Source organism: Zosterops lateralis (genome assembly GCF_965231275.1).
Source record: "Zosterops lateralis genome assembly, chromosome: 2".
Classification (NCBI taxonomy): Eukaryota; Metazoa; Chordata; class Aves; order Passeriformes; family Zosteropidae; genus Zosterops; species Zosterops lateralis.
The window spans coordinates 82,400,969-82,424,811 of record NC_139763.1 but is presented as its reverse complement, the minus strand read 5'-3'; the positions used below and the strand labels follow the sequence as shown (position 1 = coordinate 82,424,811).

Genomic DNA, 23,843 nt, shown 5'->3' with positions numbered 1-23,843 from the left:
ATAAAAGTTCACAGTGCCCTTCAGTGGGTAATGGGGAGAATGAGTGCTGGGCAAATAGCACTTTATGTATTCTTAGGCAAGAAAAATTTATGAAGTCTCCTGTTGCTGACGCTGAAAACAGCTACAAGTTAATACGTGTTTCATTATGCTTTTTGCAGGTGCAAACATGGCCCAAGGCATAGATGCTGTAAACACTATGGAGATAATTGCATCTCATACTGCATTAAAGTAAGTGCAGAAAAAGTTCGATTGACAAACTCTGGCAAAGAAGGGGTGAAAGTCTGTAATCAGGAAAAGCATATGCTTAGGAAGTGAGAAATGAGCCTGTTACTCATTCTTCTTCTATTGAAAATGTGACAAACCAGAAAACAGATTTTCTCAATTTAGGACAGGGTGGTGGTGGGGTTAAAGTTCTCTGGTCTTTCAGATTAGCTGTAGTGAATGAGTAACATAAAATGTGTGGGAAAAAATGGACTAGCAAGCAAGGAACTTGTTTAACTATGTGATGCACTTCACGGCTGAGCCCACTTGTGGCTCCCCCCTAAATAAAGCACCTGGAATGTGCTGCTGTGGCAGGCAGCCATGGCTCCGTGCAGCTGCACAGCTCTGGAACGTCGCTGCTGGGCACTGAGTGCACTCCTCCAGTCGTTTATTTTAAGGGCTTGGGGTAATGGGAGATTGGTCACAGTTGCTACACTCAGGAAGAGCTGTTTATCTCCAGTGGTATAATTCATTCTCCAATATTAATGTGAGCAGCGCATTTTTTTTAAAGAGAATTAGTGTGCAGAAATTTGTGTTGGCTGGCATTGGGTTGGCACAGGTGCTGCCACCTGCTATGCCTGTTTTGGGAGCTGGTAAGACTCCAGAAGATCCCAATCCCTTAACAGTTGACCTGTTCTTATATATGGAGCAGCAAAAATGTATTTGAGTGTGTTCAGATGCTTTTACTGTATATTACTTTCAAAAATAACTTTTTAAAATGTTAAAGGAACCTGAGGATGAGGAGGAAGATGGATATTCAGGAGTACGCATCCTTTTCACTTATTGATTCACCATCGTTTTGTTTTGTTTTATATATCCTTAAATGGAATGAGGGGAGGAAAAAACCTAAATGATAATAAAACTGAATAAAGACTTGACCTTGACAAAAAGTAAATTTTAAAAATAATTTTTTATAATGCTGTTCTCTCTTTAGAGAAGGCAGTTGTGCATTTGAAATTTATTTCATTCTTGGACCCATCCTCTGTAGTATTTTGGTATAAATTATTCTTGACTACAGTAATCTAATGAGGAAGATATTGCTGTAGTGGCAGTCAGATCCTCTAATTTCCTGACTGTTCTTTTTATTTAAATTAAAAAATGAGTAAAAAAAAAATTATGTATTTATATTTTTAAAGATCCAAAATTCTTAAAGTTCTGTGACTGTCTCTGGAGTTGATCAGTAATGACTGTCAGCTGACATGATTTGAGCATGTCTTTACAATTCCTTTTCTGTAATGGAGCTTTCAGATCTGATAATGATGTGATGAGCTGCTTATTGCCAAAATTTCCCCTCAGTGCTATTTTCCCTTACCCTTGAACAACTTCTCATTAATATATTCATGCTTTAATAGTCGTTTGTGTGCTCTTTTTCTCCTGCTTCACATTTAAATGCACATTAGCTCATTGACATCATCATGGCTTTTTCGTAACATTCAGTACTATCACACCACCTGAGTTTGCTGACTTCCATTCAAACTTTTAATACTTGAAATGTTTTGTCCTTGTAAATATCTGACAGAAGCAGTAGAACAATATTTTTCCTCTTTTGGAATCTGCTTGTTGACAGTGAGGAGCCATTAGCCAACAGCAGAAGTCCAGATGTCTGTTTCTTCTGCTGGTGCCGTGGACAGGGCCAGATAACTCTCCAAATTTACTGGACTAGGGTGACCTCAAAGAAGGTCATAGGATCATATAGTGGTTTGGGTTGGAAGAGACCTTAAAGACCATCTCATTCCAGTCCCCATGCCATGGGCAGGGACACATTCTACTAGAGCAGGTTGTTACTCAGAGCCCCATCCAACCTGACCTTGAGCAGTTCCAGGAATGGGGTATCCACAACTTCTCTGAGATTATTTTCTTATGATTGTAGTCTCAGAGTTCCTTCAAGATGTCTCTTGAAGGAACATGAGCTACTATATAACCAGAAAAAATATCTTAATTAATTTATTTTAACTATCTTAACTAATTCCTAATATATTACAACAGGCTGACTGAGTTTCTGCTATGTTTCTGAGCTCTGTTTATATGCACATGTGCTTTTCTGAATCTAAGTTATAGCAAGTATCTTGAATATATTATTAAGAAATTGGTTTCTCAAAAGAAAGGTTTATTTGACAAATTCTGGAGATCTGTCATCTGTGCAAATGTGTAGTAGCTACACTGTGCTACTACTTCTGGCTGATCTGAGCTCCAACTCAAAACCTCTATGGAGAAATGGCCGAGTTTTCTTTGCTCAGTTGTGTTTATTATAGTGTCCTGCATATGCTCTGCTGTGTACTACATCCATCCTTACTGGAAGTCTTTTTATGGAAGATAAAAGTTACAATACTGTACATGGATTATAAGATATAATACTTCCTGTGGCTGTAAAAAAACACCTGTATGTGTGATATGATTTCACCTGGTTGAAGTAATGAGCTAAATAGAAAGATTTTGCTAAATACTTGATATTTCCTGCACATCAACACTAAAACTAAGTCCTGTGTTTCAGCACTTCTAATTTGGCTACTAATAGGAATAAAATCAGGAATATGTTTGAGTGTTTCCAGTTGTAATTTAGATGTTTCCTCACCCCACTGTAGTCACTTTTCCTTGGTAAAAAACATCTAACGCACCATTCTATTGTTTCTTGTTTTGGGCTTTTTTCTTAACTGCTGGGTTTAGGACTTCTTTTTATATATATATTTTTAATGGCATGAAGGAATGGAATATTTTTCAATCAAAAAAAAAAAAAAAGGCTTTTGATGGCTTGATAACTCTGATTGGATGACTTATTTTCTTCCACTTGATTGTCATAAACCACATCTTGAGTAGCAGGAAGAGTAATTGTTCAGGAAGAGTCAATTACTGGATGTTTAACCACAATAAAATTTTATGAGCTTTATGATGCATTATAAAGTTCTTTAGGAGGCAAAAATTATTTGAGTTTTTGACTCTGAAAGGTTGCTCAGTTAAACCCTCTGCCAGATTTCCTGGAATTGTGTCCCTGTCACTGTAATTGAATAAGGTGCCTGCCTTATTTGCAGGTAAGTGCAGTAATAGTATTCACATAAAGCATCTGCCAAACAAAAACTGGGTAAAATTTATTCAGAATTATTAAAAAAGGTCCACCTTAGGGTAAGAATAATGGTAGGAAACATTGGAGGAAGTTAGAAGAAAGTGGGGAGGATAATTTGGAAAAAAAAGTGACTGTGTTTTTGTGTCATGTTAAAAAAAAAACCCAAACAGATCTTTATCCAAGGTGGAATAGTAAATAAATTCTTTGGAACTCATTTTATCTTTTCTCAGTAGCTCTGCATAGGAAGTCCCTTCCAGTTTCTCCCTTTCCCTTGCTGCAGGCATCCCACAACCTTGTGTTTGGCTGAGGCAAAGTCTGTGAGCATGTGCCAAGCCACCAGGGTTAACTTCTAAGTCTTACACTTTCTGAAATTTATTTTTCGTGGACTTTTTCCACCTTACTGTTTTCTCCAGACATTTGAGTATAGAAGTGCTCTTTATTTTCCCACTGTATTGCTTTTCTCTATAAACTCATTTGTGGTTAAAAGCTGGTCAGTAACCTGGAAATGAAGTCATCAGGACTATTTCAAAGGACAGAATTTTGGCATAGAAGAGAAGGCTCTCTCTTGAGACCTTTCAGAAATTCATAGAAATTAAAGAAGAGTCAATTGTCTGTGATTTTACTACTTTTGTTATTGTACAGGGTAACTGGGAAAAAGAAAAGTCTTGAGTTTGGAGATGGGGATAGGATACATTTATGCATTTTACATATTGCCTTCAAAGCGGGTTTTAAATTATTCAATGTCAAAAAGAAAACCTTCTCTAGAAGCCTTTGGTTTTTTCTTTTTCAGAATTTGTGGTTTCTTACCACAAAATCTCTTTCTTTTCTCTAGGGCTTCATTAGGATGTTTAGCATCGGTTACCTGATCCAGTGTTGCCTTCGGATTCCTTCCACCTTCCGGCATCTGCTTACACAACCATCACGGCTATTTTCCCTCTTCTACAACAAGGAAAATTTTCAGCTTGGAGCTTTTCTGGGATCTTTTGTCAGTATATACAAAGTAAGTTTAGCATGCAGAAATGACAAATGCTGTGTTTTTTATTTCACTTTTCAGAATACCACAAAGAGCTAAAAAGTCAAGCAGCTTAGTAGTACTGGTACTGTTTTCTACAGCATGTCACTGACAAATTCTATACTATTTCATCAAATTGTAAACAGAAGGCTATTCTTCTGTTCTGTGTGTTTTTTCTGTAACTTCTAAATAAACCACAGATGAATTTTGCAGCTTGTTTTCAAGATCAGGAGATAGAGAGTACTTCAGAGAGAATGAATTCAGATTTCAGAGGTATTTGCTGCTACACAAACCCATTTTAGTGCAGGCAGAAGTAGTGACTGCAGTGGCATCTGTGTTACCAGAGAGAAGCCATGTGCACATTTTGTTGGCTCACATATCTGGAATTCTTATTTGACACTAAATATCAGGAGACTGCAGAACATACAGTGTGTGGCTGAGGAGACATTGCACATACTGCTTGGAAGTCTATCCTTTCTACCCCATTATAAGATGACAGATTGTGAACTGATATGCATTCATACAGCATTGTTGGAAGTAATCAAATTATGTTTATTTATGCCAAAAAAGAAAGTTGCAAAGCACACACTGTAATGCAGAATATATTGCACAGTGCAGTACTGAAGTGTCTTTTGCACTTCTGTGTTCTTAATCACAGGGCATTTTTCAAGTGCCACTTCACTTGCTCTGCAAATTCAAGATCATGCTGTACTATTCAGAGAAATATTGTCTACTGAAAAATAAAAAAGGAGTTCTTACACATAAGCAAAACAACATTTCACTTGATTAATAATTAAATTGAGAGACAGGAATTTGTAGGTTACAGTGTCTAAAATTTTTAATGGCAAAGTGCAAATGAGTTCAGAGTTTGCTTGAAAATTAAATTTTTGCTTAAACTTTAAGAAAAAGCCTTTAGAGAAGAAACGCATTTAAATTGCAAAAGCTAAAAAGATTTTGATGTGTTTAAAAGCTCCAACTGAGAGGTGCAATTCAGCCCAGTGGATACTTATTTTATGAGGGTGACATACTCTGACCTTTATTTACTATTTTTTAAGTATGTGTTCAATACTGGTGAGGCCACACCTTGAGTCCTGTGTTCAGTTCTGGGCCCCTCACTACAAGAAAGACACTGAGAGGCTGGAGCGTGTCCAGAGAAGGGCAATGGAGCTGGGGAAGGTCTGGAGCACAGGTCTGATGAGAAGTGGCTGAGGGAGTTGGAGGAGTTCAGCCTGAAGGAAAAGAGGCTCAGGGGGGTCCTTATCTACAACTACCTGAAAGGAGGGTGCAGCCAGGTGTGGGTCAGTCCCTTCTCCCAAGTAGCAAGGGACAGGACAAGAGGAATTGGCCTCAGGTTGCCCAGGGGAGGTTTAGATTTGATAGTAGGAAATCTTCCTTCACTTAAAGGCTTGTCAAGCACTGGAACAGGCTGCCTAGGGAAGTGGTGGAATTACCATCTCTGGAAGTGTTCAAAAGGTGTGTGGATGTGGCACTTGGGGGTATGGTTTAGTGGATGCTAGGTTAACAGTTGGACTTGATCTTAAATGTCCTTTCCAGGCTAAATGATCCTCCAATTCTATGATGTACTGTATGTTATTGTTTGCATTACTAACTTACACAAATATGGGTTGCATTAATGTTTTTTCTTCCTCTAAATAGTCTAAATAGGCATGTAGGACAGTAAAGGGTCTAGTCACTCAATAAAATTGGACCATGGCAAAAAAAAAAAAATAAAAATACTTGGTGCATTTTGCATCCAAGGGAATATGCGGTTCTACTTTTTTAGATTAATATGTTTTTCTAGTCCAGGATTTATTAGATGCATGAAAAAATCTCTGGAGGTTTGGTATGTAGTTGAAAAAACCCTTTATCTTGGGAAAGAATCTAGACAGGTCCAGCAAATGAGGATGACATGAACTCAAGATTAGCTTTGGTATTAGATTGGAATTCAAATTAGATTAATCTGCTCTCCAATTTTGAAAGAAATTACATCAGTAAATTGTAAATTTAAGACACTAAAATGTTTTGGGTACTATGTCCAACTCTCTGGACTTTAGTATCACTAGTGCTTTTAAAAAGCTTGTTCTTTAGTTGTGTTGATTTCTTGTGTTTTTGTTGATGTAATTTAGTTTTTCTTGATGTGGTAAAAATTACCTAATCAGACATAATGTGTCTCAATAATGAAAGTCTCTACAGCTCTTAAGAAATTACACTGTAATTTTACATTTCCCTTACAAGACTCTTACTATGGGAAAGTTTGCCTCCTCACTTATCAATGAAATTTCCTTGTATTGTAACAACTTAACCAAGTAGAAGAATGCATTATCCCTGGAAGTGTTCAAGGGCAGGCTGGATGGGGCTCTGAGCAACTTGGTGTAGTGGAAGGTGTTCCTGCCCATGGCAGGGCAGATGGAACTAGACCATCTTTAAGATCCCTTCCAGCCCAAACCATTTTATGATTCTGTGATCATGGGTATTTTCACAGTCCACTCTTAATTCATTCTGTGTGCTGTATTACTAGCTTATAAGGAATACCTCTAGTCTGTGTGTTATAAGAAATAAGTAGGGCTAAGCCTGCATCCTGTTCACCTGCAGGGTACAAGTTGCTTCCTGCGCTGGGTCCGAAACCTAGATGATGAGCTTCATGCACTTGTAGCTGGTGAGTCCAAGGAAAGTTTGTGTTGTGTGTGTTGGGACTCTGTGAGTATTCCTCTTGTCTGTCCTCCCATTCCCTTTTCAGACTTCCGTGGTGAAAATAGGACTTTGTTCCTATTCTTGTGTACATCAAGATTGTGTCAAAGTGACAGTGATGTTTCAAATAGTGTCAAAGAAAGAGTTGCAATTAAAATTGTAATTTTAAGTGTGGCCTTTATGGTTAGCTCCAAAGATTGTGTATTACTGTGTGCACAAGTATAAACTTGTCCTTTAATTTGCAGCTGTAGAGATGTGAGATGAAAATACTGACTCTTCCATACGTGACAGAATACACATTTGGCTCCAGTGGGTCCAAAGAAAGACCCTTTTGCCATGAAATTCATGTGGTGGTGAGGCCCTTCTCTGTCACAAGTTGGAACCACAGAGGTCTCTCATCCCACAGAGACCAGAGAAATTTGATACTGTGGTCCTGAGCACTGAAGTACAGATTTGTTTCAGCATTTTGAAACTTTCTCTTTTTAGTGATACAAACCATATTTGGATGGGCAGCAAAAGAACATCACTGAACTGTGCTCTCTGTACCAACAGAAATAAATAGTCCTGTGCAGTGTTTGTTGGGCTGACACAGAACAGTGACCTTAACAATGCAAATCACAACCTAAGAATGCTTTTCTTATTATTACAGGGTGTCTAGCAGGAATTTCTATGATGTTTTACAAAAGTACAACTATCTCTATGTATCTGGTGTCTAAATTAGTAGAGGTAAGTTATATACCCTCCTAAAAGAGGTCTTCATTTCATCTATTTTTTTCAAGGCAGAAGAAAAGAAAGTGAACTTCAGGGGTTTTGTCTGGCAATTCCAGTAAAATACAAAAATGTATGGAGATGGTGTTTCAGTAGATGTGTGCCAAGAGGCAATACTTCCATGTGGTCTCATTTCTTTCTTGCTTTCTCTTCTTTGACTCATTTTAAATGTCCTTTATTGACTGGTCTTCATGTATATTCTCCATTAGTTTTTTAATCTCCTGACAACCCTTTACTTTGTAGTTCTTGCAGATTTTTTAAAATCAGAAAGTTCCAAGAATATTTGTCCTGCCAGAAACATAAATCAGACCTAGTCCTTAATTGCAAATTTATTGCCAAAAGCTACAGCTTAACTTCCTGCCTTTGTTCCCTAATTTTGGCATTCAACAGTTTAAGATAACTCAGAATAGCTTAGGTTTTAGTCTATAGCTGAAGTTGTTTGTTAGTGTACTACAACTGATTGAATTTCCAGCTTTGGAATGAACTTTGTTCTAATTACTAGTCTTCAGGCTTGAATTCTTTCTCTGAACTTGTTAAAATTAGGAGCCCAGGAAAAAAAAAAATAGTTTCAGAGTTTGGGTTATGTTGATTATACTTTTCTAACCAGTATTTGATTTCTTACTGTGATTTTTCCATAAAATTGAGACTTAGTCATGGTTAATTCCCTGACACCATCAGTGGAATGAGTTGATAATGTTCTCCCACTATGCATCATACCTGCAACACATATTTCTCCTGCAGACCTTGAAGGCCTTGTTCTCTAGTGATATTTATCCACCTCCATTACCAGAGCAGAATTCATTTTAAAGAACATAAAAAGATGGAAATTTTTCTTGTTAGACATAAAATTAAACATAAAAAGGGAAGATACTCTCTGTTCCTCCTCCTGGTTATCCCAGACCAAGCTCTGAAGGCAGTTCATGTATTGGTCATATAACACCAAATCTGAGTTATCATATTGACTTTTAGAACACCAGTTGTAAAAAACTGTATTATCTTGTATTGCTGGTGGTTTTCTCTGGACTTTGAGACATCATGGCTACAGTGAAATAAGAAAAGTGCTGTGTGTTCTTTCTTTCTTTCTTTTTTTTTTTTACTACTTTTATCATCTTACGCAAGCCAAGGGTAACTGACCAAAGAGGCGTGTGCTGCTTTGCAAGGTCAGGCTGTGCTCAGGAAAATAAACTGTACATGTTTTCTCAGAAAGTAAAGTATGTGATTTCAAGCTGTTTAAGAACAGCGAATATTCACTTTGGCAGAATAGTTATTGCATTATTCTTTTGCTTTTTTAAAAAGAAGAATTTAGCAGAGCAAACTTTTCCCTTTTTATCTTTAGGTTCTGTAACACCCAAGCTGTTGCTAGTCCTCTTCTGTGCATTAATAGTCTCTTATTAGATTGATCTTGTTAAACTTTTATAATCTATATTAATGAATGTCATATTTGTGGGCATATACAAAAATATAAAGTCGACATGTTTTTTTAAAGATAAAATAAAAAGATTCTTTAGTTTTGTTGCATTCAACATTTTTTGTTTATTTTTATAGACTATGTACTTCAAAGGCATTGAAGCAGGGAAGGTTCCCTATTTTCCTCATGCAGACAGCATCATCTATGCCATTTCTACATCAATATGCTTTCAGGCAGTAAGTATGTTCTCTAACAGAACATGAAGTTCTTTAAATCAAATATTGAATGAAAAGTGGGGCACAAGGAGATAGTTCTATAGAAAAGGTAGTGAGATGTAGTGATTCACAGCATCTTGCTTCTGCATCCTGATTTGGAGTGTCACTGTGGGAAGGTCATTTCTAGGAGTCAATTTCTCCTGTGCTTATAGCTGAATACATTATACATTGAATTCTTTGGAAAGGATCTTAAAATGCACTCACCCAGAAGATGAACATTAATATATAAACTTCTATATGCATGTGAAAGGACAGTTTCTCAAGAAGGCAAACAGTGTAATACAATATTCTATGTTTTTTTTTAAATCAACTGAAAGTTTCCACTGTTAGCTGACTTGAATTAATATTGCCTAGTTGAAAAATATCTGCAAAAAATAATAAAAACCCTGAAGTGTTACATTTGAAATAAGATGTAGCTACCATCTTTTGCACTTCTGAAGTTAGTTGCATGCCTTTACCCTCAGTCCTTTTATTGTCTGCATCAGCTAAGAAAATCAACTTTTCAGTGCTACCCAAATAGCTCTACTATTCTACTACATCTCACCATATCTAGACCTTCTGCTGAAACATCCCAGCATGAACTGCATATCCTCTGGACCTCCATAATGGTGCATGTTTTTCTGCCTCCCAATAAAGAGAATATAAAGTGGCCCTAAAGCAATCTTCTGCTTAACAGGACATTTAAGAGAGACTCCTCCTCCTCCTCATTGTTCCCATGTACTTGGGAATATCTCTAAGGCTAATATCAAAGTGAATTGATATTTTAGTGCTTGGGATGTGCCTGAAGGTCTTCAAAATGCTGCTGTCAGGGACAATCATGTGAGACTAACAGACAAAAAGTTCATATGAGAAAAGAAGGGCTTTTTGGTTACTTAATAACTAATTGGAAAACCAGTCTAAGACCAGGAACAAATTGCTAGATTTATCAGGAAGAAGGAAGGAGAAATAAGAAAATTTATCTATGCTGACATGTTTGTTTTTCACTATATTATGTTTCTAAGGGACCCAGAAAAGTAATGGAATAGAGAGAAGACATAGATTTTGGTTGCGTGACATTATTTAAGATAATGTAACATGGAATATAAATATGACAAGAAGAAATGGTGGATCACAAAAATACAGAATGGATAGGGAATTAAGTAGGAGGTAAATTCAGCATCCACCAATGCAAAGTCATGTACATGCAAATAATGATTGTTGTTGCTTTCTCTGCAATGAGGTGTAAGCTAATTGTCACCACTGGTAAAATGTTGTATTATGGGAATATCAGTCTGTGCTAGTGATGGTCATACAGAACACTGAATTCAGCAGAGAGCGGTAAAAATGAGTTCCATAACAATCCTTTTGCTAGTTTTGGCGACCTAATGTAGCAGATGAAGCTTTTGCCTGAAACTGTCAGCTGGCTCTGACAGAATCCTCTCCTTGCAGGCTGTCATGGAAGTTCAGAACCTGAGACCTTCATACTGGAAATTTCTTTTACGACTAACAAAGGGCAGGTATGTACTCAGGGGTGCGTTACGGCTTGTCTAAACCTGTCATTGATCACACTCAGCTTTCTGTGTCATTCACTGCCAACAGCAGAGCCCTAGAAGTACATGAGGGCTAATTTCCTGTGGATTTACTTTGCTTTTCAGACGGTTTCCAGTGCTCTTGAAGTTCTTTGCTGCTGAAGTGACATTGCTGGGTTTAGTGTAATGACAGGAGCAGACTTAACTCTAGTGAAGACTATTTAGCAGATGAGTGTTTTAGTTGAAGCCTTTTTAGTTCACTTGGAAGGGAGGGGATGCTTTCAGATTCCCTTGGAACATGAAGAATCCAGTGAACAACTATGCATGTTGAAGAAATCACTTAGTTTGTACAGTGATTGACAACATGGTATTACTGTGGGTTTAAAAGCATTAGGAGAAATGTCAGAATATCTCCTAAGAATACTTGAAAGCTTCAGTATTTTTTAATAAGTATTTCAGTTGGGAAAGGAATTTTTTTTTTCTTGGAAAGCTAATGAAAAATTTTCACTGATCATAGTCATAAATATGCACTGTAATATCATACTGGATGTTTTTTCTATTTTCTGCAAGAGTCTAAAAAACTTTCTTTTGAAAACAGATCTTGCTGTAACTGACTTACAAAAATACAATTTAGTGAAGTGTACACTGTTACACTGGTGCAGTGTGTGGCAGGAACAAGGCATCCAAACCTTGATTAGTTTATGAATGGGGTTATAAAAGGTAATGTTTCTCATGACAACGAGCTCTCCGGGCTGTAAAAATAGAAGTGAAATCAGAGGCCAGTCCCTGGAGCATGGTGAACCTACACTCCCCCCGTGGCATAGTACACACATGAGGTGATTGAATGCATTGCAAAATTTAGTGGGAAGCTTTCCTTGGGATGCCTGGAGGCAGTCCTCAGGCAACCTCTGGGGCCATACAAACATGATGCAGGGAATGATGTCAGTGCAGATGTCCAATTTTGGCTGCATTTTTTCATTTTGTGCTAATCCTAAGCTTGCTTAGCTAAAAGAGAGGAAGGAATAGAAATTCTGTTCTGTTCATTTATTTTATCTGAAGCAAATCTCTGTAATAGTAATTTTGCCACTCTCTCCATAAAGGTGATTTCTTTTGACATTTCATACACTTTTCACTCTGTAGTTGTGAAGAACAACAAAATAGAAATAGTTTGTAACATCCATAAAATTGACTTGATCCAGACTTGGGCAGGCAGGGCCACAGTTTGCTCTGGTGGAGTGAGACAGAACATTAGTATATTTTGGTTTGACCTTTTTTTTTGTGGAATTAAAAGTAGAAGGGGACTCTTCCCATTTTTCAAAATTTGCATTATTTGAAGTACATTTACACAAACACTATTAGCCACATTTTCCAAATGCATTTTTTAAAAAATCTTTATTGCCTGAGGTGAAAAACTTTCAATCTCTGAACAGTGCAGGTTGAGGCCTATATGTCAGAGATTTTAGTAAACTTTCATCACATTAAATAATTCTATTTTTTGTAAGTAAGTGAGTCATGCATTCATGCTTTCTTGTCTTTTCTTTTTCAGGTTTGCTCTCATGAACAGGAAAGTTTTAGATGTGTTTGGTACTGAAGCATCTAAGAACTTCAAGGATTTCACGCCTAAGCTTGACCCAAGATACACAGTTGTGCCACCAGAGCTACCACTGGAGCTGTCTTGAACACGACAGTGTGGCTCGTCATTGAATGTGATCAGCATTTTGTCCTGAAAAGTTAATTAACTTGACAGTCGTATATATGGAGGAGGGCTAGGGCTCCACTTCAGTATTACTTCAATGAGAAATGCTTTTTACCAATCAGAAATACTGAAGCTTTGCAGGGAGGTGTGGCTTAGTGATTAAGCCCCTTCTATAAGCAGAAAACATTTCTGGATTACTGTAGTTGGTTGACAGTATGTTAGAATTTTGAATGAATTAAACAAATGAGTAATATATTTAGAGATGAGAAGTAAAACATAAATGTGCTTCATAATTCAAAAATTCCATAGTTCATACCAGTAAAGTATTTCTTGGACAAACTAAAAGTAATTCTTAATTTAGAAAGGAAGACAATTGGCATAGTTTATGTCCAAAATTTTGCCTGATCCTTAAAATATTGCAGTCTGGTGAAAATGCCTCCCTGGTTTTCTACATTGCATCACTGATTTGTCTCAAGGGCCACCACCCCCCCATTAGTTATAAATTAGGGTATTTTTACACAGCTGTGGTTGCAAAATAAGGCATTCCTTAGGAAAAGAAAATGCATATTGATTCAGAAATCACATTCCAGGGCTGTAAATTCCGTTGATGACACAGATAACAGACAAGGAGAACAGGAAGGCGGTCCCGGTGGCTGCTGCGCGCCGAGGAGCGGTGGGTGTGGTGGTCAGCATCTGCCAAGTGGAAAAGGACACAACTGGCAGAGGAAGGAATGAAACGTTCCAGCCTCTGAGATGGTGCTGTAAACAGCAGACAGTTACAAAAATAAAAAAGCCAAGAACAAAACAAAACAAAACAAAACACATACACACCTCCCCCCTCCCCAGCTAAAATACACTGAAGCAAAATGTTTATTTTTTAAAGGGTTTGACATTGCTGCCTGAGATGGCATCGTGTTGTTTGTTGAGCTGCAGCACCAGGCAGCGTTTCAAGCATTTCTTTGGAAGAGAAGTGACCCCTGAGGTTAGGCTGTTAAAGAGAACAGTTTTGACAATTGTATTAATAGTCTTTTTTCCTTGTAGTTGGTGAAGAGTGGTTTTGCATCAGGCTGTCAGACCCACGACTGACACAGTTACATTAAATTTGATATGGTACTCAATGCAAATAACTACCTACACACAAAGTCCATCTCATTTTTCCTGTACATATTTCTGCAGATTTGTGTTCTAAAGCGAGACCTTGACATGTTAATTGCTTTTTTTTTCTTTGGTTTTTTGGGCTTTTTTAAATTATAACCCATTCGGGGGATGCTGAATGGTGTTTATTACCCTAGAAGCTAATGAAAAGCTGAACTATATTCACATTCAACTGAAAAAACTGAAAAGAGGCAAGATAAGCCAGGGAAATTGCAGTAGGTTGCACGTATTTTAAAAACAAAAAAAAAGAGAAGAAATCAGTGTTTTATTGGAAGTCTTTATCAGATAATATGAACTGGACTAATTAGTAGACTCTTTGTCTGGTAACACTGTAATCCTATCCCAACCATAAGCATATTTTAATTCTAAACAGCTGAATTTATTAATCTGAATATACAGTCATTTTTATCAGATTTATAGTCATGAAAATTTTACCAATTTGGGCACAAAATCTGCTTATTCATCAGCTACACTAACAGTGATGTTTTGTCACTGTTACTAAAGGTGCTTTATCCTTTTAAACAGTGGTTGTCCATTTTAGTGTGAATAAAGTTCTGCAAGCTAGTTTGTATCCAATATTTTGTTGCTTGGAATTATATTAGACTTCCTCAAAAGGAAATAAAAGTTAAGTGAACAGGAACTCTAAAAGGATTGTAAGAGATTTGTAGTGTTTTTCCACTGGAATATGGTCTAAAGTGTTTGACCTTGTAAAGTCTGAGAAGTTATATATTTTAGGTGGTATATTACAACTCACACACTATATTATGAATACTTTCTAGTGTAATTATATACCATTCTCAAACTTAAAGATATTTTATAAATGGATTAAGTTTCTCCACTGGAATGACAATTGTGATTGTTTCTCTATTTGAGGGGGGGGGTTTGGGAAAAAAAAATACAAGAACTACATCTCAGCAGCTAAATAACAGTTTTGTCTATGTTTCTTGCTTCCAAAATTCACAGTTCTTGTTTCAAGTTATTTTCATGTAATATAAAGAGAAATTAAATTTTTTTAAATTATTTTTATTCAAATTGAATATATGTAAGAGAAAAAAAAATAAAGTCCTGATGTTCTTCCCAATAATAAACAGTTGCTGCTTAAAAAAGGGATTTTTTGGGCCATGCTGTTAATAAGCTCTCTGGACTCATAAGTGAAATGAAGTTACAGGATCATACAATGGTTTGGGTTGGAAGGCACCTTTTATAGGCCATCTAGTTCCAAAACTCCCTGCCATAGGCAGGGACACCTTCCACTGCACCAGGTTGCTCAGGGACACATGCAGCCTGGCCTTGAATGTTTCCAAATACGGGGCAACGACCATCTCTCTGGGCAACCTGTGCCAGTGTCTCACCACCCTCCTTGTAAAGAGCTTCTTTCTTATATCTAATCCAAGTGGACTCTACTTCAGTTTGCAGGCATTAGCCCTGGAAGTGATTCTTGGTGGTGACGGAATGCTGGGAATGTGACTGAGCATTTAAATTTGTTGCAAAATAAGATCTTAATGTGATGTCAGTGAAGAGGTAATGCCAGAGCAGGTCAGCTGGCAACTTCAGCTCTGCCTTTCCTTGGGTGGTGAGGTAATGTGAGTTGATGTTACTGTTTTCTTTTTTAAATAGAACAAACCATGTCTCCCGATCTGCCAGCAGGGAAGAGCTGTGCACCCTGAGCTCTGCCTGCCACGTGGCTGGATGGTTGGGCCCCATGTGACTAAAAGGCCAACACTTTCTGCCTCCAGATGTTTGTGATCATAGGATGGGGGTCTCTTGGACTATGCCAAACTTCTTGCAAAGGTTCATTTTGCAAAGAGGAACGCAGGGACAGGCTTGCACAGGAGTTGGTGGGAAGTGATGAGTTAACCTGAAGTATCTGCAGTAGAGGTTTGGGTGTCCCTAGAGAGTCTGCTCAGAGTAGCACTGCTTGACTCCCTGCAGGCGACTCAGGAGGCTGCTGCTTCATCCATGTCTCCCAGAAACATGGGAGAAACATGGCCTATGGCTTAGTTCTTCATCCCTCCCTCACCTCTGCTTATCCCAGTGTTGGGTCATTTCCCTTTGCACGTTTCCCTTCCTTTTTTTCCAAGCCTCTGTGTTTTGCCTATGTTTGAGGACATGGGAAAGGGTTTTTTCCAGATTCCTGGTGACATCCCAGGTAGAAGAGCCTGCTGTGGTCTGAGCCCAGCCTTATGCTCAAATTCAGAACAGCTTGTGTGCAGCTTCAATTTCCAACACTGTCAGAGGAAAATATTTCTGGACAAGTGGTCCTTGAGTGTACGTGCACTGACAAGGCACAAAAGGTAGCAAGAAAATCACTGAGCATTATACTGAGGTTTTACTATTTTGAGGATTTTTTTTTACACAACTACATTTAACATGGCGGGGAAGGCAAGGCCCAAGGTCCCTATGGCTGAATTCAGTGGGTTTAGAGGTCTTTATCAGCTTGTGTGATTCTACATTAGGGTTATGAGTCCTTGCTGCGGTGCAAAGGCACAGGACTGGGGAGATGTAGCAAAATGCAATTCAGGTCAGAGAAATCATTCTGGTGGCTGTAGCTTTCTGCCTAAATATTGGTCTGGAGGTTTCCATTTCCAGATTTGTTTTTCTCTAAATTTGCAGGGGAAGTGTGCCTCAAAAGTCGCCGCCTTTCACAAAACCAATACATTTTCTCTCACACCTTTGAGAATGCAAAAAAACAATATTACACTTTTCCTTGAGCTACACAGTTTCCTATTTTCTTATTTATTTAGTAGCAGATACTGTTTTAATTATCCTGTAGATATATTAACAGTAAGATTTAAGGCAATAATTTTTCCCCCATAAGAAGCCTAAAATTGCCATTGTGGATACACTGGCAAAATAACCCAGTACTTGCATTTAGCCACACTGAAATGGGTTCACTCAGGACACAGCACTCACCTTTTGCAGCTGATGGATTATGTTTTTCCATCTCCATCAAACAGGACACTTACTTTACCAACATGCTACTTTGAATGTAGCAAGCAAAAATGTGAATTAGAGTCCACTTTAATCTCAAGGACTTTCCACCCCCCCCCCGCCCTGGCACAGTCCAGGGAGATTTCTACTCGCTAATTAAAATGGAGAACAGTCAGAAGAATTTTTAACATTAACACCAAAGTTTTACCCAGGGTAGAGGAGTCTGGTTGGAAACCCAGGCAAATGATTAATCTTCTTATGTTGGTGGAATCCAACTGATGTTTTTCCCCCTCAGCTGCCACAACAGACATAAAAAATGCTGCTGTGGCTGTTGGAGCAGGACCTGATGAAACTATTCCCAGGTCTGTTTAAAAAGTTTACAGAAGACCTGATCACAAAGGGTCAAGAAGAAAGGCAAGCCTTTTTTTTTTCTATATTTTCCTAGCATTTTAGAGTGAAAGCTTGCTTTCCCATTACAGACAGTAAGAACTTGCAATAAGGGGCAGATTGGGCTGGGATGAACAGATCTGGTGTAAGAGTGGTGCTGAGTGCACTGCATTGATACAAACATAAAAAAACTAGTTCTAAAGAATCCAGAAATGTTGGTTTGCTCTTTGTCTATTGGGTGTAAAACAACTGAAAAATAAAAGAAACTTTCCCCCTCACCATGACATGTAACTCAACTGGATAACTCCTTTCCTGTGGCCATTTACACAAAATGAAAAGGTGATCAAAATACCAGTTCTAACTATATCCAAAGGCTTAAAGAAGACATTGGCTCACGTGGTGCAGTCCTTAACTCATTGCCATCACCACCATGTGGGTTTGAGACAATATTATCTGCATTATGTTCACCTAGAGGAGCTGTGGGTAGTGTGCAACGAGGAACAGCCACTTGGACAAAAGTCATCTTTGAAGGCACATGGCCCTGATTTCCCAGCTCATCTACCAGGGGTGATGAAGAAATCCAGTTGGTTTCTATAACAGCACAGCTTAGTCCTCTGCAAGGTCACAGGGGCAGCAAGGACGTGTCCTGGAAATTAAGAGGTGCCCTGTTCAGTCGGTGCTCTGCTCCTCAACTGTCAGTGAAATGCAAACTTCTGTGGATCCCAAAAGCAAAGCAGTGTTGTTCATGCAGGGGATGTCAGGAAGTGAAAAAGCTGGTATGTCCCCTGATAACTCTACTTCATGCCTGCAGGCTTACAAGGATCAAAAGACATCACCTGTCATATGGGGTTTTGTGTATGGGACCAGCTTCATCCGCTCAGGCGCAGCCCGCTGGAACCCAGGCAGGAAACCAGTGGCCACAAGACAAACTTGGGATTGTTAAGCCCAAGGCCACTCACCACCACAGGCTTCCTCTGATGGCTTGGAGCATGTTTCTCAAGTCACTACTGGAGTCAGCCAAGGACTGGGCTGATTAGAGCAGTCCCAGCAAAGGGTCTGGCCGCTGCCATCAGAGCTGTGCCCAGCGGCTCCCCAGGATGTGCAACACACAGAACAAAGCTGCTCTGATGGAAACCTCCCCTTTGATAGTGCCCTTCACAGGCTGGCCTGCCTGGGAACTCAGCTCCGTGCAGTCTACGATGGTCAGCTGTTTCTGAGCATGACTGCAGGCTTCATGTGTCTCTGGGAAACAGAGGGAGCCTGGAAAACAGCCTTCACAGTGCTCCTGTGGGAAGCTGAATGCTGAAGTTTTGCTCACTTCGCCTGGAGTTTCTGCTCACCTGTCTGTTCCCCTTCAGCCTCATGGTCCTCATTCAACCCCATGGTAACCTACAGCTGTTGGAGTTTATCTGCATCCCTGTTCCAGGGGATGTAAACTCCAAAGATAATCCAGTGTGGTGAGGGAAGCTCAGCCTTTTTGCTCAGCTGGGAAGAGCAGTAGTGGGGCTGCCTTTCTTAGCTGAGGATATGTTTGGCTTTAATGCTGGCTTTGATCTGTACACGGACAAGGATGCTGAGCAGGAATTACTGCTTGCTCCAGCAATCATAATACCACTCAGCATGGGATTAATTTTTGATTCTGTGAGTTAGTTTTAAATTATTTTGCTGTAATAAGTTTGAGTGGGAGGGGAATATTCTCACAGAGATGAGTGAGTCCAAATAAAACAGTGCATGTAGCAATGCAAAGTGATTTCCCTGAGAACCTGGGGGGGCTGAGGCCATGTTTTCAGACATTAGCTCAGATCCTTGGAACAAATCTTTATTTGAGCTCTTCATTCTAAAGAGTTTTCTGTTTGATAAGGAAAGAATGACCTTTTGCTTGCTGCATTGGGCAATGTTGCTTAAGTCTTGACAACAAAAGCAGTTTATACTGTCATGGATAAGCAAGATCTCCCCTCCTGTGCGCTCTCTCCTGCAGTGGTTGAGAACACAGACTAGATTCCTCAGTGACTTAGGAGTATCAGTCTCCATTTTTGGAGGTTCAGCCCCACATCATAATTCTCGAAATCCACCCCAGGTTCAGTTTAACTTGACAGTAGTGTGCTCCTTTCAGATGTGAAAACCTCCAAAGACCTTCTGTGCTGCCACTTCTGCATGGATTTCATGAGCTGTGATAATGCTGGGAAGCCTTCTGTCTCTCAAATAACAACAGGGATGCAAGGGTCCCTTTGTCAAGGCCAGTCCCCTGGGCCAACCACTGACCAAAGAGAATCAGGTCTTGGCCCATGTAACTCCTGGACATGTCCCAAGACCTGCTGGCTGTGTACTGGTTGGTCCCAAATCTCAATGATCTTACAAACAAATTAGCCCTGAGAGCTCACCTTGTCTGTCCCAGCAACATCCCCTGACATCCTTCAGTTTAGAGGTATGGATGCAGCATTGATGCATGGCTGGAAAGCTGCTCATTGGAAAAGGCCCTGGGAGTGCTGGTCAACAGCAGCTGAACATGATCCAGGGTGTGCCCAGGTGACCAAGAAGGCCGATGGCATCCTGGCCTGGATCAGCAATGGCCAGCAGCAGCAGGGCAGGGATTGTCCTCTTGTACTGGGCACTGCTGAGGCCACACCTCAAACCCTGTGTTCAGTTTTGGGTTCCTCACTGCAAGAAAGACATTGAGGGGCTGGAGTGTGTCCAGAGAGGGGCAATGGAGCTGGGGAAGTGTCTGGAGCACAAGTCTGATGAAAAGTGGCTGAGAAAGGTGGGAGTGTTTATCCTGGAGGAAAGGAGGGTCAGGGGGACCTTCTCACTTTCCACCACTGCCTGAAAGGAGGGTGCAGCCAGGTAGGAGTCAGCCTCTTCTCACAGATAAAAAGTAATAACAAGAAGAAAAGGCCTCAAGCTGTATAAGGGGAGGTTTAGATTTGGATATTAGTAAAAATTTCTTCACAAAATGGGTGGTCAAGCTGTTGGCACAGTCTGTTGAATAAAGTGTTGGAATGAATCACTGTCCCTGGAAGTGTTCAAAAAGCATGTTGTTGTGCTGCTTAGGGACATGGCTAAGTGGTGGACCTGACAGTGCTGGGTTAACTGTTGGACTCGATGATCCTGGTGGTCTTTTCCAACCTTAATGATGCCATGATTCTGTGGGGAGGGACAGAGCTTTCCACACCTCCAGCACTCCTGGGGGGCTGCTGCAGCACAGAGCAGAGCAGTGGGAGGAGAGACAGGGCAACCTTTGCTGGAGGACTGGCAAAGATTTCCTTGTGATTTAGACTTGTCAAGGCAAGGCTTTGTGCCTTTGTTTTCACAGGAAGTTTCTGATTCCCAGTTGTCGCTTACTGCTGTTAAAAGGGAGGAAAGTGACTCATGGAGTTTCCTATTGGCCTGAGGAGATATGCAGGGAAATTACTTACCAGGGACTCTGCCCAGACAGCCCAGCGCCTGGCAGCGAGGGAGAAATCAGGCAAAGAGGTCTCAGATTCATTATCGTGGCTGTAAATTAATTGCATGAGCCAGTAATGCACATAAACACCTTTCTCCTGAGGGCAATCATTGTGGGAGGGAGCGGTGCTGCCCTGCCAAGGCTGGGGTCAGACAGAGTGATGCACATTTTATAGCTTTAACCTCCGAAATTTACTGTACGGTCAAAGCAGGAGAGGAAACCAGAGATGGATGTGCCTGTTTCCTCTCATTCCCCTCTTTGTCCATTCCCTGGAAATCACTGTGAATTCACTGGAAGTGCACAGTTACATGTGTTTTGCCAACAGGCCCACGCTCTCTGTTGGTCCCCCAGGGCAGAGCCGCCAGCTCTGTGTCCCAGGCAGGGCATCCCCAGGGCTGATATGGCTGTCTGGGAGCAGGACGGGCATCTCTGTCCTCCCTCCTTGGCCAGAGAAGACCTTCCTAGGGTACAGGTGCATCCTACAGCACAGAAGGAGCATTTTCATGTTCCAAGGGGAAAACCTACTGAGAGGATGCACTCTGCTCTCATCAACATCCTTTTACTGCTTCTTTAAACAAAATACCTTCTTTTGCCTTTGAAGTCAAGAAATGAAGGGGGAAAACAAGTAACTACCATGTGAGGAAAAGCAGCCCCTCATGAGATACACGAATTTTCTGAAAAGCTATGTGTATCTGGACCAAACTCCACAGGGAAGACAATACATTTTGTGCCAACAAAACCATGAGGCCATAAAAATTGTGGGAGAGGAGAGGAGAGGAGAGGAGAGGAGAGGAGAGGAGAGGAGAGGAGAGGAGAGGAGAGGAGAGGAGAGGAGAGGAGAGGAGAGGAGAGGAGAGGAGAGGAGAGGAGAGGAGAGGAGTCCAACTGTGTGTTGTTTTTAGGCATTTGACATTTCTAATGTCCCTTTTGAACTAGCTGAAGTTTCTCCCTGTGCAGGGGCACATGAAGCAGATGAAATGGTGCTCCTGAGGTTTAATTTTAGTTTTTCTAATAAGCTCTGACACTGAGAATGAAAAAGTGGGTCGGTTTTAAGGGGTAGGCAGTGAGTGTGGAACCAAGCAGCCCTGCTCCTGTAGGAGAAATGGGGACATCAGCACATGAATATGACACCTTTTGAGCCGATCAGGGGACCTCAGCAGAGCAGTAGGCAGTTTCCTACTCTCCTGCTATTCCTGTGGCTGAGAAATTGCCCCTTTTTTGGAGGAAATTACTTGTCTCTTATCCAGAGCCTTTGGGAGAAGTTCACCAGTCAAACCTGCAACATGCCTGCACCATGCCATGGGGTTTGTCTACTGCTTTCATCTCCTTTTAGAGAAGGCTCTCATCTCCATTTAAAGAACTGAAGAAAATACTGTTTCATCTTACAGACACAGTTGCTTGTACTCTCCTGCCACACAGCCCTTGCCTACGTGACTGTCATGAGCACTCAGATCCAGCCCTGGTTCCTGCTTGGGCTTCCCCCATGGAAGATGAGGAGTTCTCACTGTGCTCAGATGCCAAGGCGAGAAATACCTCCCTATCAATAAACATGTTTCCAGAACTCAGCACCCAGGAATCCCTCACAATCCCAAACTGCCCTGATGGCATGAGATGACTTAGGCAGATCTAAAAATACACCCACAGGAGCACACACACACACATGTGCAGATGAACACAGCACAGGGTACAAAAGGTTTGGGACTTTTTGGGTCCTGGACTCCAACAGGGACTTTGCTTAGTTTTGTTTCATATGGCTTAATTTGATGGTACAGTGAGAATAAATATTTGATTTTCTTTTTTAATCAAAGGAGAATCCAAAGGAAACATTTTAATAGAGAAGTGTGTTTGCATTGTTCTCCTGTAAACATTTTATAAAATCTCTGTTGCTGAGGGTTGATATCAATCTTTTTCAGGTAATTGTACTTTTGGTACAAATGAACCAAAGAAAATAAAAGTATTGAGCTAAATTACATCTAACAGATATATGGCGGTCAAACTAATTTCTTCCATCAATACATGGTTCCTTGTCCCTCCTCTGCAAATAGATTTTTTCCATGAAGTCCTGTCCTATTGAAGTATTTGAATTCCCTAGGGTCAAAATTTTGCCATCTGATTTTTGAGTTGTGTCTATATGAGCAAAGAAGTCTGAAAAAGGGTTTGTTCTGTTGTTCTGGATACAGCTTTGCCTGATGCAGCTGCAAAAGACTCGCTCCAGCAGGAGCTGGATTCCATCAAGTGCATGAGCTGCACCTGGAGCCCACAAGTCACTTCAGAAATCCTCACTCTCTGTGATGACCATAAAAACCTCATGATTTGCAGCTGTTGATAACAGACCAGAAAACAGAGATCTCATTTGATGCCTATGCTCATTTTCAGGTAACTTGCTTGGCTGCAGCTTGTCAGTGAGTGGTGCTGGGAGCAGACAGAGGCTCTCACCTGATGGTTTCCCACCAGAAGTTACTGGGGTGCAGGTGAGTGCTGGTGGATTTGATCTTGGGGCACTTTTCAGTGCACTGAGTGCCATATTTTGTCTCCCTGAGGCCCCAGATGGAAGTGAGCCACCATGACCTGGGTCAATAAGCCCTGGGTTGCCCATGGCAGGGAGGGACTGATCCAAAAGTATAGTGTCATCCCTGGAGGAGGGAGAGGAGTTTCTTGTTTTTGCAGGATGCACCCCCTGAGCTGGAGTTCATATGAGAAAAAAGTACCCAAGAAATATTTCTGAGGCCTGTGTCTGCTATGCTGTATGTCATTTGTGAGGTTTTGGTACAGGATTTGGTACAGGTACAGGTACTTCTCTTGCTCCATCATAACAGGATGCTAAGGCAGACCCAAGCCCTGAGTGGGGACTGCTCCACAAAGGGTGTAGCCATGGGCTCAGGCCCACATGTCAAGCCTGAGCTTCCCAGTGCTGCCTCTCCTGCATTCTGAATAAGCTGGGTCCTCTGCAGGACACAGCTGGGGTCTGGGCCATCCCTGCAGGATGCAGCTGGCCCAAAGTGCCCCAGCTTGCTGAGCAGTGCACAGAACCTAATGGGGACTCAGAGGGCAGAGCACCTTTTGCAACTTTTTCCAGGAGCATCAATAGTTACACCCATCCTGAAGAACTGTCTGCATCCTCCAAGAACATACCTGGGAGCTGAGGTGGGAGAAGTCAATGGAAAGAGCCCTTTACAATTTGTGCTGCCTATGGCTCCTCCAAAATTAGGCAGCTGATGAGCAAAAGTTATTCATAGAGCTGAACTTATGTTAAG

General features: G+C 40.6%; 1 protein-coding gene across 1 annotated transcript in view; it reads left to right on the top strand.

The window, feature by feature from the left end:
• The window catches only part of TMEM135 (transmembrane protein 135), a 158,558-nt gene extending 143,634 nt beyond the window's left edge, over positions 1 to 14,924 (top strand). The window contains exons 9-15 of the mRNA XM_083884986.1: positions 159 to 228; positions 4,152 to 4,319; positions 6,924 to 6,987; positions 7,669 to 7,745; positions 9,333 to 9,431; positions 10,899 to 10,966; positions 12,525 to 14,924. Of these exons, the coding sequence (XP_083741112.1) occupies positions 159 to 228; positions 4,152 to 4,319; positions 6,924 to 6,987; positions 7,669 to 7,745; positions 9,333 to 9,431; positions 10,899 to 10,966; positions 12,525 to 12,657 (679 nt within the window). The 3' untranslated portion in view covers positions 12,658 to 14,924. The remainder of the gene's footprint in view (positions 1 to 158; positions 229 to 4,151; positions 4,320 to 6,923; positions 6,988 to 7,668; positions 7,746 to 9,332; positions 9,432 to 10,898; positions 10,967 to 12,524) is intronic.
• Positions 14,925 to 23,843: the final 8,919 nt, after the last annotated feature.